This window comes from Chinchilla lanigera, unplaced genomic scaffold, assembly GCF_000276665.1.
Source record: "Chinchilla lanigera isolate Chin_1 unplaced genomic scaffold, ChiLan1.0 scaffold00081, whole genome shotgun sequence".
NCBI lineage: Eukaryota > Metazoa > Chordata > Mammalia > Rodentia > Chinchillidae > Chinchilla > Chinchilla lanigera.
In genome coordinates, this window is record NW_004955482.1 from 7512250 (window position 1) to 7528902 (window position 16653).

General features: G+C 50.2%; 1 protein-coding gene across 8 annotated transcripts in view; it reads left to right on the forward strand.

Moving 5' to 3' along the window:
• Positions 1-16653, forward strand: part of Tctn1 (tectonic family member 1) — a 29052-nt gene that overhangs the window by 7696 nt on the left and 4703 nt on the right. For 2 of the 8 annotated variants that reach the window (XR_001230982.1, XR_001230980.1), the window contains exons 3-14: positions 1631-1761; positions 2980-3131; positions 5480-5579; positions 6724-6833; positions 8694-8714; positions 8993-9127; positions 9625-9750; positions 10145-10230; positions 10846-10986; positions 12964-13126; positions 15353-15478; positions 16150-16437. Coding sequence is in view for 6 of the 8 variants with exons in the window: in XM_013503666.1 (XP_013359120.1) it covers positions 1631-1761; positions 2980-3131; positions 5480-5579; positions 6724-6833; positions 8694-8714; positions 8993-9127; positions 9625-9750; positions 10145-10230; positions 10846-10986; positions 12964-13126; positions 13866-14007; positions 15353-15478; positions 16150-16166 (1450 nt within the window). In the remaining 2 variants the exon portion in view is untranslated. Of the gene's footprint in view, positions 1-1630; positions 1762-2979; positions 3132-5479; positions 5580-6723; positions 6834-8693; positions 8715-8992; positions 9128-9624; positions 9751-10144; positions 10266-10845; positions 10987-12963; positions 13127-13865; positions 14008-15352; positions 15479-16149; positions 16499-16653 lie in introns of those variants that run through there. The other 6 variants (XM_013503666.1, XM_013503669.1, XM_013503668.1 and 3 more) reach the window with 6 other exon arrangements.

Consider the following 16653-nt stretch of genomic DNA (forward strand, 5'->3'; position numbering starts at 1 on the left):
AAAAAAAAAAAAGTCTCATTATGTATAGATCCTTTAGCTCAGATTCAGATCCTGCTTCCTACTAGCTCCCATCTCAGTCCCTCCACTCCAGCCCAACCAGTAAAAACCTAATGACAATATCTAGTCTTGGGTTGAGGACAAGGAAATAGGCACTCCTACTACAGTATTAGTGAGTTCAGACATTAACGCTTTGTGGAGGGCAGTTTGGCCATGTTACAGAAGCCTTAAATAATGTACTGTTTGACTTAGCAATTCCACTTCTGAGAACATGTCCTAGGAGACATTCATTTATTTATTTATTTATTGAGCTCTCTTTGTATTGAGCCTCCCGCGTGCTAAGATTATAGGCTTGCACCACCATGCCCAGTGAGAAGTTATTTCTAATTTTCCCCAATTATACACAAAGCTATGATGACATCCTTGTACATACATCTTTATAAATGTCTCCTAGGAGCTGGGGATATAGCTTGGCAGCACAAGCACCTGTCTGGCAAGCACAAGGTCCTGAGTTCGATTCCCAGTATCAAAAATAAAAAAAAGTCTATTTAGCCCAGCGTGGTGGCGCACGCCTGTAATCCCAGCACTCGGGAGGCTGAGGCAGGAGGATCCGTGTGAGTTCGAGGCCAGCCTGGGCTACAAAGAGAGCTCAAGTCCAGCCTGAGCTGCATAGTGAGACCCTGTCTCAAAAAGACAACAACAATAAAAAAATTCGAAACAACTTACACCAGCCGTAGAGGATTGGTAAGCCAAATTGGGGTGTATTGAGGATCTGGTATATGATGAAACCTTATTGATTGACTGGTTGGTTGATGGATAGGTAGTGGGAATTGGACGCATAGCTGTCACACTGAGCTATATCATTAGCCCTTTTTTTATTTTTTGATTTTGCGACAAGGTTTTATTAAATGGGGCTGGGCTTGTATTTGTGATCCTCCTGCCTCAGCCTACCAGAGTGTTGGGATTACAGATATGTACACCACCACAGTGATGAAACCATTTAAATATAGTGTTGCAAAAACATATTTGATAACATGGGAAATGCTAGGCATTATATATTAATTAAGGCTTTAAAGTAATATGTAGACTATAATACCATTTTTGTTACAAGTTTACCTTCATACCCTACCTATGTATGTCTCAAATTGATTGGGATTTGTTGATCTGGGATTCAGAGAAGACTTAACTACCATAATTTCTAAGCTATAAATCTTACAGATGGTTTCACATTTTCACAGTCTTTTAAAGACAGCTTTATCTTAAAAACAAGAAATTTTGGATCTGTTCTGGGTACTTATGAACAATCTAAATTTCTATAAAATTTTATATAACTGATGCTTTCAGAGTTTACAAGGTTCATTTATATCAAAGTTATACCCTGATCCATATTCCATACTTGGAAGATGTTCTTAGAGGTTAATATACCTGTCTTAACTTTCTTCCTCTAATGGAAAACCTTTCAAATGCCCAACATTTTAACACTGAATAAACTGAGTGACAGTGGACTCTACTTCTACACCCTGCTTTCAGAAGTATCTTCCGTGTAGTATAAGCATCTGACAATTTTTAAATAATCTTGCTAAAACTGTGTGGTTATGCCTTCAAACTTTCTGTTACTATTTTTAATTTCCAGGGGTGATAGCCACTTCTGCAGTCAAAAAGCAGCCATCTATTCGTTGAATTTTACAGCAGACCCACCTAAGAGGGTATTTAAACTTGTTGACCAGATCAATCCATCTATTTTCTGCATTCATACTACAAACTGTAAGTATTTGATGTTGATGTTGGAAAATTTTTCTTTAAAATTTACGGGAAAATGCCGTATTCAGTGAAATTAAAAAAAAACAACAACAACAAACCTCGCCTGTGTTTTGGCTATACATGTGTAGTGTGTCTCTTCTGGAGCTATTTTACAGGTAACTGAAAATAATTTTACAGATCTGTGGCGTGTACAGTTTCTTTAAATGTAATTAGTTTTCTGTTTTGGGGGGTTTTTAAAATTTCTTTTTGAGACAGGGTCTCACTATGAAGTTCAGGTTGGCCCTGAACTCACTTTGTAGCCCAGGCTGGCCTCAAACTTGCAACGATCCTCCTGCCTCAGCCTCCTGAGTGCTGGGATTACAGGTGTGCGCCACCACGCTCGGCTTTTTAAAAGTAATCGTGCTATGTAGTTGCCTTTGAGTTCTTATACTTGGTTTTAAAGGTGCTTATGCTATGTAGACATACACAGAAGTCCAGATTTTTATCTATCTGTGTTTTTTACTTTATTTCCTCTGGCGTAATGGTTAAAAATCAGGTTCAGTTTTGAACATTACCTGTGGTTTCTATTTCCCTTTTCTTTTTTATTTTTACTAAGAATTTTGCATGAAAACCGGATCTTTATTTTTATCTGAGCATTAGCTCAAGTCAGTGCCTTGATCCAAAGTGTGTGAAGGTAAAATGTTGTCAGGATATAATGTGTGAAGGTAAAATGTTGTCAGGATATAAAACATCAGGGCTGCAGTTACGAACAGTTTTCCCTGTTCAACTCCATCTCCTCTTTGGAGCGTCTTTATATATTTTGATTTTGTGTTCTTGTGATTGACAACTGAGGCGAGTGTGCTGGGCTTTGATACCTGAAGTGACAGCTGACCCGGGACTGTCACGTTCTCTGCTGTCCCCCTGCCAGTGAGCACGCGGCCTCCTCCGCCCTCTGTACACAGCATGTTCTCCTCTGCCCTCCCTGGGTTGGGGAACTGATGGATTCCCTGTGGCTTCTATTCTGTTTGCCTCCAGGCAGGGAAACTATTCCTCTCCCACTGTGAGAAGCAGGCCCTGCCCATGAGCTTGTTTATGTAACAAGCCTCAAGAAGTTGGTGAAGTGGACCTGCAGAGACTATTTTTTCATATCAGCCTTAATACTAATATCTGTTTCAAAAATATTACAGATGTCATGTGTAGTACATGTTTTATGCTGATTTAAAATATTTTTTCTAAACACAGATAAACCTGCATTATCCTTTATTAATCCAGAAGTGCCTGATGAGAGGAGTTTCGATAGGTGGATGAAAACATCTGAGGGTTTTACACCGAATGCAGAAGCAGATGTTTCTTTTACAGTGAAATCAAGTGCTTCAAATGCTTCTAAATATGAGGTGAGCCAAGAATTTAAGTCTGTTCATGGCGTCACGGTACCCTGTCCTTGGGAGTTACCTTTCAGTATGGTACCGGCAAAGCTGACTTCTCCAAGACATTGAATTGATATCATAGACTAAAAACCTTAATGTTCATATTTCTTTTTTTGTTTTGTTTTGCTTTTTGAGGCAAGGTCTGGCTGTGTAGTTCAGGCTGGTCTTGAACTCTTGGCAATCCTCCTGCCTCAGCCTCTGAAGTGCTGGCATTACAGGCGTGCACCATCATGCCTGGCCTTAATGTTCATGTTTGTAAGTTTTGAAAATTACATAGGACTTATTTTGTGGTAAGCTTACATTTTGCCTCTACAGAATTCTTTGTTCTCACCCTTAAGAGATGCAACAAAATGCTTGAGGCCTGCTGGGAGGAACATTCAATGGATTGGCTGGATGCTTCTCAGAATTGTATTCAGTTCCATAGACTTTAGGAAGATGTGCACTATTTTCTGTCTGTCCCTTAGTAAACCATTGAAATGTGACATGTAACAATGAATAAACTTTGTTTTCAAAAGTGTTCAAAAGGATTGCCAGGAATTCAAGGCCAGCGTGGGCTACATAGTGAGTTCAAGGCAGCCTGAACTGCATAGTGAGACCCTGTCTTGAAAAAAAATAAGTATGTTTTAAAAAGGGAAGTACAGAAGCACTGCACACTCAGAAAAGTATTTTTTAGAAAGGGAAGTGTGGAAGCACTGTACACTCATTCTTTTCTTTTCTTTTTTTTTTGTGAGACAGACTCTTACTATGTAGCCTACGCTGGCCTTGCACTCACGGCAGTCCTCCTGCTTCAGCCCCCAAGTGATGCGATCTTTTTTGTCTTTTTGAGACAGGGTCTCTCTCTGCAGTTCAGGCTGGCCTTGAGCTCACTTTGTAGCCTAGGCTGGTCTCGAACTCGCAACGATCTTCCTGCCTCAGCCTCCCAAGTGCTGGGATTACACGTGTGCGCCGTCATGCCCGGCTTGTACACTGTTTCTTAAAGCAGATGTTTAGAGGTCCCTGAGTAAAAATCAAAAGGTCCCTGGTCTCCAATAAGATTCACCCTGCAGGGGCTGGGGTGAGGCTCAGTGACCAGCACCAGCTTGTGCTTAGCTCGCGTGAGGCCCTGGGTTTACAACCCATGCACAAAATAATTTCTAAATAAAAAAAATTTAAAAAAATACTGAAGATTACTGTGTGTGGAATACTGGTGTGTAATCTTCCTGATTTTTAAGTGCATCTATGAAATAGACATATAATATACAGCAGTTGGATTTATAGTTACCCACATTGTTCTAGAAAATTCTTCTCTCAATAATAAGCTTGTGCCTCTTCCCTGTCGATGCAAAACCTGTTTCCTGAGCATTTTCCATGTACCAAGCACAGGCAAAGCTTTTCCGGGCTTACTCATACAACCCATCTACCTGAGGAGAAAAACACAGGTGTCGGAAAGTGACTTTTCAGACCTAGTGCTAAAGCAGCACTTACAAAGAATTCCTCACAGTGTATTTGAGCCATTCCCTTCCTCCAGACCTGGCGATTGAACCCAGGGCGTTGTGCATGCTAAGCAAGTGCTAGGCCACCGTTCCCAGCTCAAGGTATCCTAGTCCTAACAGACACTTGTTTCTAGTTTTTGCTGAGAGAAATAACGGGCGTTCCTATGTGGATACGTATCTTCACGCAGCTGTCTGATCAAATCCTTAGGGTGTGTTTCTAGAGATGGTGTGGCTTGGTCACAGTGGGTGGGACTTTTAAAACCCCAGTAAGCACACTGCCGCTCAGAAAGATGGCGGGGGTCTGTACTCCCAGCCCCGTCAATGAGGAGACTCTTCTTCCCACAGCCTTACTAGTTCCAGGGCATTTGGGTAAACTTTTAAATTCACAGAAATTATCTGTATGGCCAATAGCCGTACATTTGGGGTTTGAATATCACAGAAGAATTTCATGGGGGTTTTGGTTTGGGGAAAGAAGGCATTTTTCATAAAATTCATTCAGAAACTACTGATTCATAAAAGTTGTATAATTTTAATGCATACCGTAGCTGCTGTTGAATTCATGCTCCTGAAACAGCTGTCCGAGCCCTGTGCCCGCCCCGCCGCCTCTGCCCGCCGAGGCACACACTTAGTGTCCCGTGGGCCCTGCCAGCTCCACGGCCAGCCACGCGTGCGTGCAAGCACTTGCTGAAAGCTGGCACGCCGCATACCGGCTCCCCACGGGCAAGGCCATGTCTGGCTGTTGCGCGCCAGTGTGACCTTGACAGCAGCAGTGCCGCCTGGCCCGCGGTTGGTGCCCTGGAGCGCTGGGGGAGTGCTCACTGCGGCTGCCTGCTGTGTTTGCAGTACGGGGCTCCTCTGCAGGCTTCGGACGCGTCTCCACACCCGTTTCTGAGATTCCCTTCGCCTCTCACGTCGGCCCTGTGCGCTGATAACAACCCTGCCGGTAAGAGCGTGACTTTGCAACTCGTTTACATCTCTAGCAGCCGTGATTGATCAGGTTCACAAACACAAACAGAATCTTGGGGTTGGAAGAGGCCACAGAGGTTTTGGAGTTCAGTACTCCAGTCAGTGCAGGACTCTTCCGGCCGCAGACATTCACTGTGTGAGCGCTAGTAGTGACAAGCAGCTCACTACCTGGAAACAGCCCTCTCGGCTGCTGCACGTTTTCTTTTTTATTGTGCACATACTATGTGCTGCTCATTGTGGTAGGCGATGCCTGTGATTTTCCAGGCAGTCCTCACAGTGAGCCTTGGAGGTGGGGTTGGAATCTTGACCTTACCCGTGCTGGGAACAGGGCAAGATAAAACCAAACCGAGATACTGCTTTCACCTGTTGGATTGATAATGCTCAAAAAACCTGGAGCTGGGCAAGCAGCCACTCGTCTCCATAGCTGGGGGGACTGTGAGCCAGTGGCACCCCCGTGAGGGGCGTTTTGCCTGTGCTGCCTGTCAAAACTGCAAACAATCGCGTCCTTCCATCCAGCTGTTAGACCCCAAGGAGTTGATCCCGCCGAAATGCGGGCCCCTCGCGCAGGGTGGTAGATGGAGCACTGCTTGTGACGGCAGAGGCGGAGGAGCCTCAGGTGTCCGTTAGGAGTGGACGGGGACGGTAGTGCCGCGTCTCCACAGAGCACAAACCGGAGAAGAGGAGGAGGGGAGCTCTTCGCGTGCGGAGAGGACTGAGCGTCAAGATGTGCTCATTGCCGGTGGAAAAACAAGGGGCGGGTCAGTGTACCTAGCACGCGTTTGTTTCCAAGAGTGGAAAAAGTAATTTAGAAATGTGTGTACAAGTTCTCCTCTATTTGCATAGTCTATTTCCAGAAGGAGGCTCGGAAACTTCCTGCTGGTGCCTGTGGGGAAGGCGAGGCCTGGAGTCGCAGGGACACCCCTGGGCTGTGCTCTGCATCTTCCTGTGCCTTTTGAGCTGTGACCTTTGTACCTGGCTGAAAACTAATTTTGAATCCCTACTTTAAACATATTGCACCTCCATGTTACAGCTTACTTTGCAGTTTTACCTTCGTGACAGTTACCACTGGACTCTGAAACATTTGTTTGTATTTTCCCCCCTCGGAAATGTTATGATTACAGCATTTCTGGTGAACCAGGCTGTGAAGTGTACCAGAAGCATAAATTTAGAACAGTGTGAAGAAATGGAGGCCCTTAGGATGAATTATTACAGCAGCCCTACGATTCTGAGGGTAAGAATTATTTTGAACTAAAACTGATTCATTCGGTATGTTTTCAGTTCTTTGTGCCATTTTATTTTATTTTGTTTTTTTCGAAGCAGGGTCTTGCTATGCAGTTTAGACTGGCCTTAAACCCAGTATGTAACCGAGGCTGGGCTCAAACTGGTGGCGATCCTCCTGCCTCAGCCTCCTGGGTGCTGGGATTATAGGTGTGCACCACCACGTCCAGCTCTTTGTGCCTTATATGACAATAATTTCAGTTTGTGATTGAAATTTCTCAAGGACTTTAGTATCAATGATTATTGAAATAATCTTTTAAATAATGTTATTTTTATATAGTTAGCTCATATTTTGCTTTATTTTTTCTTTCGTTCATTTTGATGGTAACCAATAATGTCTGTCTCCTGAATAAAACAGTTTTTACCTGGAACCTAAAAACCTTAGAAAAATAAAATATCTTGCCGGGTGTGGTGGCGCACACCTGTAATCCCAGCACTTGGGAGGCTGAGGCAGGAGGATGGGAGCAAGTTCGAGGCCAGCCTGGGCTACAGAGCGAGACCCTGCTTCAAAACCCAAAAGGAAAACAAGACAAGGTTGTTGCCCAAGTCCTCCCTCCCCCCATTTCTTTAGGTGTATGTGTGTGTGGTCCTGGGGGTCAGATGAACCCTAGGGCCTCCCACATGCTGGGCAAGCGATGCGCCACTCAGCCAGATCCCAAGTCTTTCTGGAACAGGATCTTGCTGAATTGCCTAGGCTGTTCTCAAATTTGAGCAGCTGTGATTTTAGGCATGTGCCACTGCACCTGACTCTGATTTCCTTTTTGGTGTGTGTGTGTGGTGTGTAGGGGTACGCAGCCCATGGCCCCATGTTCATCTGGGCTTCTGTGTTCAGAATCCAGTTTGAGCTTTTTCTCCCCCTGCCCTCCCCCTCTCAGCTTGTAAGTCCCACCCCACCCCGGCCCTATGGGTTTTTCCAGTTACTTTGGCTTCTCATAATGTCTCGGGCATCCAGGTAAATTCTCAGCACGGAGCTCCCCAGATACAGTCTGTTCAGCCCCTCTCAAAGCTCACAGTGGCCCAAGAGTGTCTGGAGGTGAGGTTGCTAGAGATGCAGGACAGGGAGATGCAGGAAAGGAAGCGGAGGGAGATGCAGGACAGGAAGTGGAGGGAGATGCAGGACAGGAAGCGGAGGGAGATGCAGGACAGGAAGTGGAGGGAGATGCAGGACAGGAAGTGGAGGGAGATGCGGACAGGAAGTAGTGAGAGATGCGGGACAGGAAGTGGAGGGAGATGCGGGACAGGAAGTGGAGGGAGATGACAGGAAGCGGAGGGAGCTCTCCCTTCAGGAGAACCTGGGTGTTTGGGGAGACAAAGGTTGGCATTGGTTGGGGATATAGCTCAGTGGCACAAGCGCCAGCCTGGCAATCTCAAAGTCCTGAGTTCAATTCCTGGTACAAAAACAAAAACCCAGAAAGCTTGGCACTGGGGTCTTGCCCTGCAGGATGACAGGGAGAGGCTGCGGGAAGCTCCTGGCGAGGTGGCTGGAGTGAGTAGGAGGGCGGGGCTGCGTCACCCCTTCCCACGCTTCCCCTGTGGCAGTGCTGGGCCCTTGGAGTGCGCAGTAAGGACTCCAGGGTGTGGAGCTTCATGACCCCCGCTGGCTGCGCTGGCCTCTTGTGCTTCCAACCAGGAGGAAATGAAAGGAGCAGGAGCCTGCGGGGGCGTAGATGGCACACCTTGAGTAAGGCAGCTGCGGTGCTCTCTCTGAGATCTTTGAGACCGAGCACGGCCTGTGACAGAGGTCTGGAAGAGCTGTGGAAATGCTTCTTTTTGGTATACTTAACAGAATCTGTCATGGTTTCTTTTTGTCCAGGTGCCCAATTCCGTGACACAGGTAAGAGTATTTCTTAATGGAAAGTAAGAGGGCTTATAATTCATATGTAACTATGTGCGGTTTTTGTGGGTGTCTTGGGGCTGGGGCTGGGGCCGGGGCCTCTGCATGTGAGCCGAGCTCCAGCGGCTCGGCGGCGCTTGTGTTTTGCACTTGTGGAATCGCTGCGTGTGTTTTGCTCTCTTCCGGCACTGCGCATCAGGTGGGGTTGTTTCAAGCTTGTTCCCTGTCGCCTCTGTCATAGTGTGGAGTCTCTAATCATCCGGGTCTTCACTTCGCAGGTCCCAATCACTGTCCGGTCCATCACCGTTCAGTCTCTAAATAAAACACTGACCCGCCTGGAGGACACGGGTGTACGGCTGCCGTCTCTTGTCAGTTCTGGGCCTGACAGGATCTGCATCAACGTCGTGCTTGAAGTAGGTGCCCAGTGTGGCCTTTTAAGCTCCATCTGTCTGTGGCGGACTCCAGCCGCCTGTCTTTGGGGATAGCAGGAAGGATGCCCTCCAGAGGGGGCGCTGGCCCCCCTGCGGTGGCGCTGCCCCTGGCCTGGCTGCCTGCTTGCTCTGTGCCGCCTCCTCAGAGGATGCTTCTTTACTTGTCGCACACACCTAGCGACTTGCAGGAAGGCATCCCAGTCCTGTCGTTGCCGTCCTTGTATTTGTTGGGACGCGTTTCCTTTGCAGAGCAGGCTGATCACTTTGTTTGGACCAGCCGACTCGCACAGGCTAGGCCCCGAGAGGAGCCCGTCCACTGGGTAATGCTGGGGGAACACTGCTCAGCTCTGCTCCGACACCAGAGAAAACCCGCCAGAGCCGGGCAAGGGCTTGGTGCTTCTGGCTGTTTTCATTTGCTGTGAGTCCAGCTGCTGGAATGTCAGGGGAGCCTGTGCATTTGGAGCTTCATTTTGTTCCAGGTGAAATACAGCCTCACGTATACAGACGCGGGTGAGATCACCGGCGCGGGCCTCTCACTGCTGCTGGGAACCGTTAGCCGTGCCACGGTCCCCCTGCAGCAGAAGTTTGAAATTAGCTTTATTCAGGTACGTTGCAGCACTTTTGTCCAAGTCTTAATTGCCAAGTTAAACAGAAGTCATAACTTCTTAGTGAGGCACAATCAGTTTAGCCGTATTACCACATCTAACCCTTTGTACTGAGCACAGGGCTTGCGCGCGGCATGGCGCTTGTAACGCAACCGAGCCCGGCCCGCGCCCTCCTCCCTTTGGAACGAGGTTCCCCTGCTGTGCTTGCCTGTGCTTTTACAGCATGATGTACTCCTACACTCGCCAGATATATTTATAGTGCTGAGTAGGGGGAGAGGTGCTTTTATAGATTGGTAATTCCAGATTTTATTATGAAAAGCACTGCATTTTCTCCCTGCTGTTTCCTTATTAAAATGAGCATCATGGAGTGGGGCACTTCTGCATTGTTTTTCAGCAAAACGCAAGGCCCATTGCTCTCAGCGGCAACCCTGGCTACGTGGTGGGGCTCCCGCTGGTCGCCGGGCTGCGGCCTCCAAAGGGATATCCTTTCTGTGTGGAGGGCGCTTCTGTGCCTGGTGAGGGCTGGAGTGGGACAGAGCTGGCCGCAGCTTCCTCCGCGTGATCTGGGGTGGCGGTAGTGGATACTGGTGCTTGGGGGACAGTGCCTGGCATGGGCACATTTAAAACACATCTGAAGGGGCTGGGGATTTAGCTCAGCGGCACAGCGCCTGCCTGGCAAGTGCAAGGTCGTGAGTTTGATTCCCGGTACCGGAAAACAAACAAACAAACAAAAAAAACCAAACACATCTGAAGATAGAAGAGTCGACATTTGGCTGTATTCTAAACAGAGCCTCCTAAACAAACTTGGTGATTTTGAAAATTTGGAATTAATTTTGCAGGGCCAGTTTCTGAGGACCCTCTCCAGAGGGTGTGCTCATTGAGGCACATCGTTACAGTGAAGCCTTTTGTTGGTGGTGGTTCCCACCCCCCCGCCACCCAGGGGAATAACTGTCAACATCCTAGAGGCCTAGAGAAGGTGGGTGTGGGTCTCACTCGTGTCTCAGGTCCCACAAGTGACACCGCGTGACACCAAATTCCTACCTGAAAGTCAGGATGCTCTGGCACTGGGCAGTGGTCCCTTAACTCTCAGTGAATGTCTGCGATTATTCAGACCATGAACAGATACGGACAGCTCACCGTTCTCCGCAGCACGAGGGAGCAAGACTGCCTGGCGGCGGAAGGGCTGCGGGCCCCAGTGCTGTTCGGCTACAACATGCAGACTGGCTGCCAGCTCAGGTGAGCGGGCACTGCGCTGTGGGGCTTGTGTCCATCGGAGAGCAGAGGGTCCCGCCGGCCCCGCCTGAACCAAACCTCTGCCTCAGCAGCCGGGCGCCTGTGAACGCCGCGTGGCGGCTGGCGCTGCTCATGCCCAGTAGAGAAGTCACAGCCATTTTCTCCCCAACATGGCACCAGAAAATGGCAAAGCTTTGTAGGCTTTAAGTTGAAGCTTGCGCAGCCCTTGAGTTTAGAGCAAAATAGTTCCCCTGAAAGTCTGTCTTGGTTACTTTTCTCTCGTTGCTGAGACAAAATACCCAACGCCCAAAATGAAGGAAGGAAAGGTTTATTTAGCTGACAGTTTGTGGAGGTTTCAGTCCATACTTCGCTGGCTCCGAGGCAGAAGGTAGCAAAGCAACAAGAGCAAAGGGGGGAATGGCAGCCGAACAGCAAACAGCCAGAGCAAACCGGAGGAATGGCGGCAAGCAGCTTCCTTCCCTGCCTTACTTTGTAAACAGGCTACCCCCACCTAAGGGGCGTGTAGCTCTCACATAATCTCCATGCCCTCCTCTTCCACAGGCTCAGGATGTATACAAAGTAAGCACCCTGGCTTCCTGCTGAGTCACTTAGCCAAACCTCTAGACTCCCCAAGTTGACACAATGTATCAACTGTAACAAAGTCCTTCCTGTATTTCTGAGCTTTAATATGCATAGCACAAACTGAAGTGAAAGGAGGCCGGAATGTGCTGTTTGTATCCTTTTAAATTAAGTATGTACGCAGTCAAGAGACGTGAAGGAGCCCTGCGCAGCTTGTCACACAGCCCGCGGCTCGCTCTCATGTGCCTCGTCCTAGAGGCAGCCACAACCTCTGTAGCTGTCTTTGGAAATCTCCCTTGGATCTTCAAATAACCTGCACATAATGGTATTTCTTGATTTTTTTTTTTTTTTTTTTTTTTGGTACTGGTGTTTGAATCCAGGGCCTTCACACTGAGATGCATCCCCAGGCTGGCTGGCTTTCTTTTTTCTTTTTTTGTTTTTCTTTTCTTTTCCTTCCTTTCTATCATTCAGTCATTTACTTGTTGACACAGTCCTTCTAAATCACTGAGTTACGCAGGATGAGCCTGAATGTGCCATCCCCCTGCCTCAGCCTCGTAGGGTGCTGGGATTACAGCTGTGCGCCACCACACCCGGCTGGCTTTGTGAGTGTTGATTGTTTCCCACTCTGGAAGAGGGAGGCTCGGCTCTCCTTCATCCTCCTCACTCCAGCACCCACGTCCTTCACCTCTCCCCGGAGTGATTCTGTCATTGTTTTGTTAGGCCATTGTTCCCCATTTGTAGTGTTACCTCTGATCTCCTTAGACAGTGTTTCTGAGGGGGGCTGCATGGACCCCAACCCACAAGATGCCCACATGCACAGGGCCGAGCTGCGGTGTGTTGGGGAAACACCAAATCACACCTGAAACCAGGATCCCTTCCTTCAGGATGTCACGGTGCCTTTAGAATGCCGTTGTGCTTCAGGAGGGGTAGGGGACGTGGAAGGCATTCTCTTCCCAACTTTTGGCCGTGGTTCTGCCTTGTATAGAAAGAGCTTCCGTGGAACACAGTTTGGGAAACCGTGTTTTGGGTTCCCTCTGTGATCAGGATTCAGCAATGTTAAGAGACGCTTTAGCTTCTATCAAATGACCCCCCTTCTGGAGAGGGAGAACAGTGGCACCGGAGAGGCATGTGTTTCGTGGAGGCTTGTAAAGACCACGGGTGGGCTGGGCACGGGAGCACCTGCCTGTATTCCCAGCTTCTCAGGAGGCTGAGGCAGGAGGATCAGAAGTTCAAGGCCAGCCTGGGCAACTTCTGGAGGCCTTGTCTCAAAAATCAAAAAATAAATGGTTGCTGATCGTAGCCCAGCACTCTGAGTTCAGTCCCCACTACCACACACACAAAAGTAAAAGTAAAAAAAAAAAAATTGCTGACACAGTTACTCGGCCCTTTTCCTCCCCAAAGGCTGAGCCCGGCCATCCCCTGCCGGCTCGTGGCGCAGAAGGTGAAGGACCTGCTGAAGGGCCAGGGCTTCCCGGACTTCGTGGCCCCGTTCGGCAACTCCAGGGCCCAGGATGTGCTGGACTGGGTGCCTGTCCACTTCATCACCCACTCGCCCCCCACCAAGGTAAAGGGAGAGAAGCTGAGGGCCAGGTGCTAGTGGCCTCTTCTCCTTCTGGGCTGGGTGACAGACGCAGCCAGGGACGCCTGTGAAGGAGGTGGGGGGCTCCGGGTGGAGCTCAGGCTGTGCTGCCTGTCAGGTTGGCCTGAGCCCAGAATATTGATCTTGCCCACCCTTAGCAGATCGCCTCTGCCTCCTGCGGAGCTGGGAATACAGCAAGCGATACCATGCACACTTTCGGGTTTGAGCAGCTTTCTGGGTTTGAGCCTGTTTCCCGTCTGTGAAGTGGGCATGCCCGCTCTGACGTTAGGGGCTTGTTGCGTGGGTTCACGGAGGTAATGCCGCGGGGTGCATGGCCGTGCCGCGGGCAGGGCGGCACTGGGTGGTCACTCCGTAACCAGGAACTGCTGCCGATTGCCATCCTGTTCCTACAGGTTGGGCATCCCTCATTCCTAAACTCGGAAATGCTTAGAATCTGGAACTTTTTGAGTCCCACGAGTGGAAAGCTCCACACCGCCTTAGTGACAGTGGCGGTCAAGATACAAGCAATAAAAATACTGCATAAAGTCAGCTTTCAGCTGTGGATGAGGTGTGCATGCGGTACACTCTTGGCAGACTTGGGCCCCATCCCCAGCCTATCTCACTCGTTGTGCGTATGCAGATATCCCCAGGTCAGAGAAATCCCAGCTACTCCTGGTCCCCAGCGTTTCAGAGAAGGGGTGCTCAACCTGCTTTTTGTCACCAGGGCCGCACAAGCCCGCTGGGGACGGCACAGGCCCACCCCGGAGATGAGCTGGAAGCCTCCCTGTCTGCACCACTGCCCGCCCACACCCGCTGCTCTACCTGGGCAGCCCACACACAAGCGCTTTTACTGCCAGAGTTCCCCAGTGAGTTTAATGGAGTCGACATTCTACAATAGGGGCCCGCTCACATGTGTGTGCCTCCTCGCCCACCCGTTCTTTTGTCTTGGCAAAGCGTGGGCCGTCCTGTCACCGCAGACGCGCTTTCCGTCCCGTGCCTCATTGCCCGGCTTTCTCATCACCATGCTCAGGGTGTGTTTGTAGCGGGGCTTGGTCAGATGAGGACGCTCAGAAGCCATCCACCCTCCCTGCAGAGTTCCCAGTGAAGACCTCAGACCAGGTCTCGTCCCCGCTGCCCGGCCTCAGGCTTGGCTCGGTTCTGCCCCCAGGGAACCCAGCGACTCCATCCTGGCTTCTTGGCACTGGGTGAAGCCACCAGTGACGACTGCTTCTCTGGAGGAGGACAGGCTGGGGGCAGAGGCAGCACTGCTCGAGGCTCTGCTGGGGGCTGTGCTGGCCTAGGGAGCTCAGCAGCCTGGGGCCGGCTTTGCATGAAACCCAGCCGCAGGCGGCACGGAGCACGGCCACGCTGCACCACGGCTGCATGGCAGCTTCTCCTGATACTCGGGTGTTGGCAACCGTGCGACCTGTACAGTTTTTAAAAGGCTGTTCCAAGCCAAGTAACCCACTTGCACCTTTTGGCAGGCACCAGGTACTAGCAGGCCTGCTAGCTTTTCATGCCCTGAGAGCAGTACTTAGAAGAAAGCTTTTATTATGGGAGAATTTCAAACCTACAGAAAAGTGCCCTCCTACCGCGGGATCCCCGCTGAGCCAGCATGCAGCTCCGAGTCACCACATCTGCCAGCTGAAGGCTGAGGCAGGACAGGGTCCGGAAAGGCCCCTCCCCATAGGGCCGACCAGGCAGAGGTCCTGGGGACTCGTCCAGCCTGGGCCCTCAGCGCTAAGCATACAGGCACTACCCGATGCCCAGATGTCACATCTCGGGTGCCAGTGGATGAAATCAGACAGATGGAAAGAATGCTTAGATCTCCTCTGCAAGCATTTTAGTGAAACGTGCAGTCACACACACCTTAATGACACACACACCTGGTCCCTCTCCTGAGGTAGGTGTAGACAGGTAGATGCCACTGGAGCCCTTAAGGTCCCCACTCGCCGGTGACACTGCCCTCTGGGAGTCGGAGGGGACGGAAAAGTCACACTAGGTGGTGCAGTATTTTTGGAGCACTGAGTGCTTTAATGATACGTGCTTTGTCAAAGCTGATTCGATCTGAACTTCTGGAGTTTATTCATTCTCTTGTTCGGAACATTTTGTAATATGTGGAACATTTTATAATTAAAACTCTGAACTGCAGATTAAGTTTGGCTTGAGGTTGTGTAACATTCAGGTTGATGACTGGCATGTGCTTTGCAGGGTTCTTGTCAGCTCCCCGTGGCTCTGGTCATAGAAGTGAAGTGGACCAAGTACGGATCCTTGCTGAACCCCCAAGCCAGGATAGTAAACGTCACGGCGAATCTCATCTCCTCCGCCTTTCCCCAGGTAGGCTTGGCTGGAGCTTAAAGGTATAGGCTACGTAGCACATTCGAGGTCCTGGTTCAATCCCTGGTCCCCCAGAAATAAAAATCAAAAGGCGTGGATTGGGGTTGGAGCTCAGTGAAAGAGCAAGGCCCTGGGTTCCAGCCCCAGTACCAAAAACAAAAACCCAAAAACTGTAGGTTAAGACAAAGAAGTCTAGCCAGGCGTGGTGGTGCACGCCTGTAATCCCAGTACTCTGGAGGCTGAGGCAGGAGGGTCACTCCAAGTTCCTGGCCAGCCTGAGCTACATACCAAGACTGTGTCTCAAAAAATCAAACAAACAAACAGAAAGACAAAGAAGTCCAAACAAAACTCAGGTGACAGGTGAAATTTATTACCTGATAAAAAAAGATAAACACTCTGGAATCTTAAAACAATTTTGCAGTCATTCTTGTACTTAGAAGGAAAAGACCCCACTGGCAAAAGCTTTATTGGCATCAGCATTCTTGCTTAGACCCGACCTCTGAGAGTCTCGGAGCGCTGTTGGGGCCGAGGCTGGCGGGGGTCAGGACGCCTTGGGGCAGGCCCTCCGCCCCCGCACGCGTCAGGTTCGTGGCCCAGCGAAGGGAGGCGACGTCCCCGCGTCCCCGCTCGCACACGGGAGGGCGGTGTGCAACCCTGACTTTCTACCGCAGGCCCACTCGGGACGTGAAGGGGCCATCGTGGTCTCCACCGTGGTGACGTTCGCGGACGTGTCTGCCCCTGCGGCGGCCGGCTTCCGTGCACGGCCCACCGTCCACGCCAGGCTGCCCGCCGGCTTCTTCTTCCCGTTCGCATGAGGACGCGCCGCTGCCCCTCGTGCCGCCCACAGCCCGTCCCCGCCGCTGCCGGCCGTGTCCCTCGGAGCGGCGCTGCGCGGCGTTCCGGTTTTGAGCCGCCCCGGGAGACCCAGGGAACGCACCGTGACAAGGGCGTCCAGGCCGGTGCGTGCGGTTTGTTCCTCCCCGCTTTGACGTGAGTTATTTTAGAAGTGTTCGTGGTTCAGAGTTGGGCTTTTCTTTCAAGTCCCAATACTGCGTGAAGCGAGGGGAGCGCAGCGCCTCGCGGGGGCGGTCCTCCCGACGGCACTAAGGGCCAGGCGGTCCCCGGCGGGGCCTCCGAGCGCCTGCTCCCGGGGAGAGCCGAGCGTGCGGCGGCAG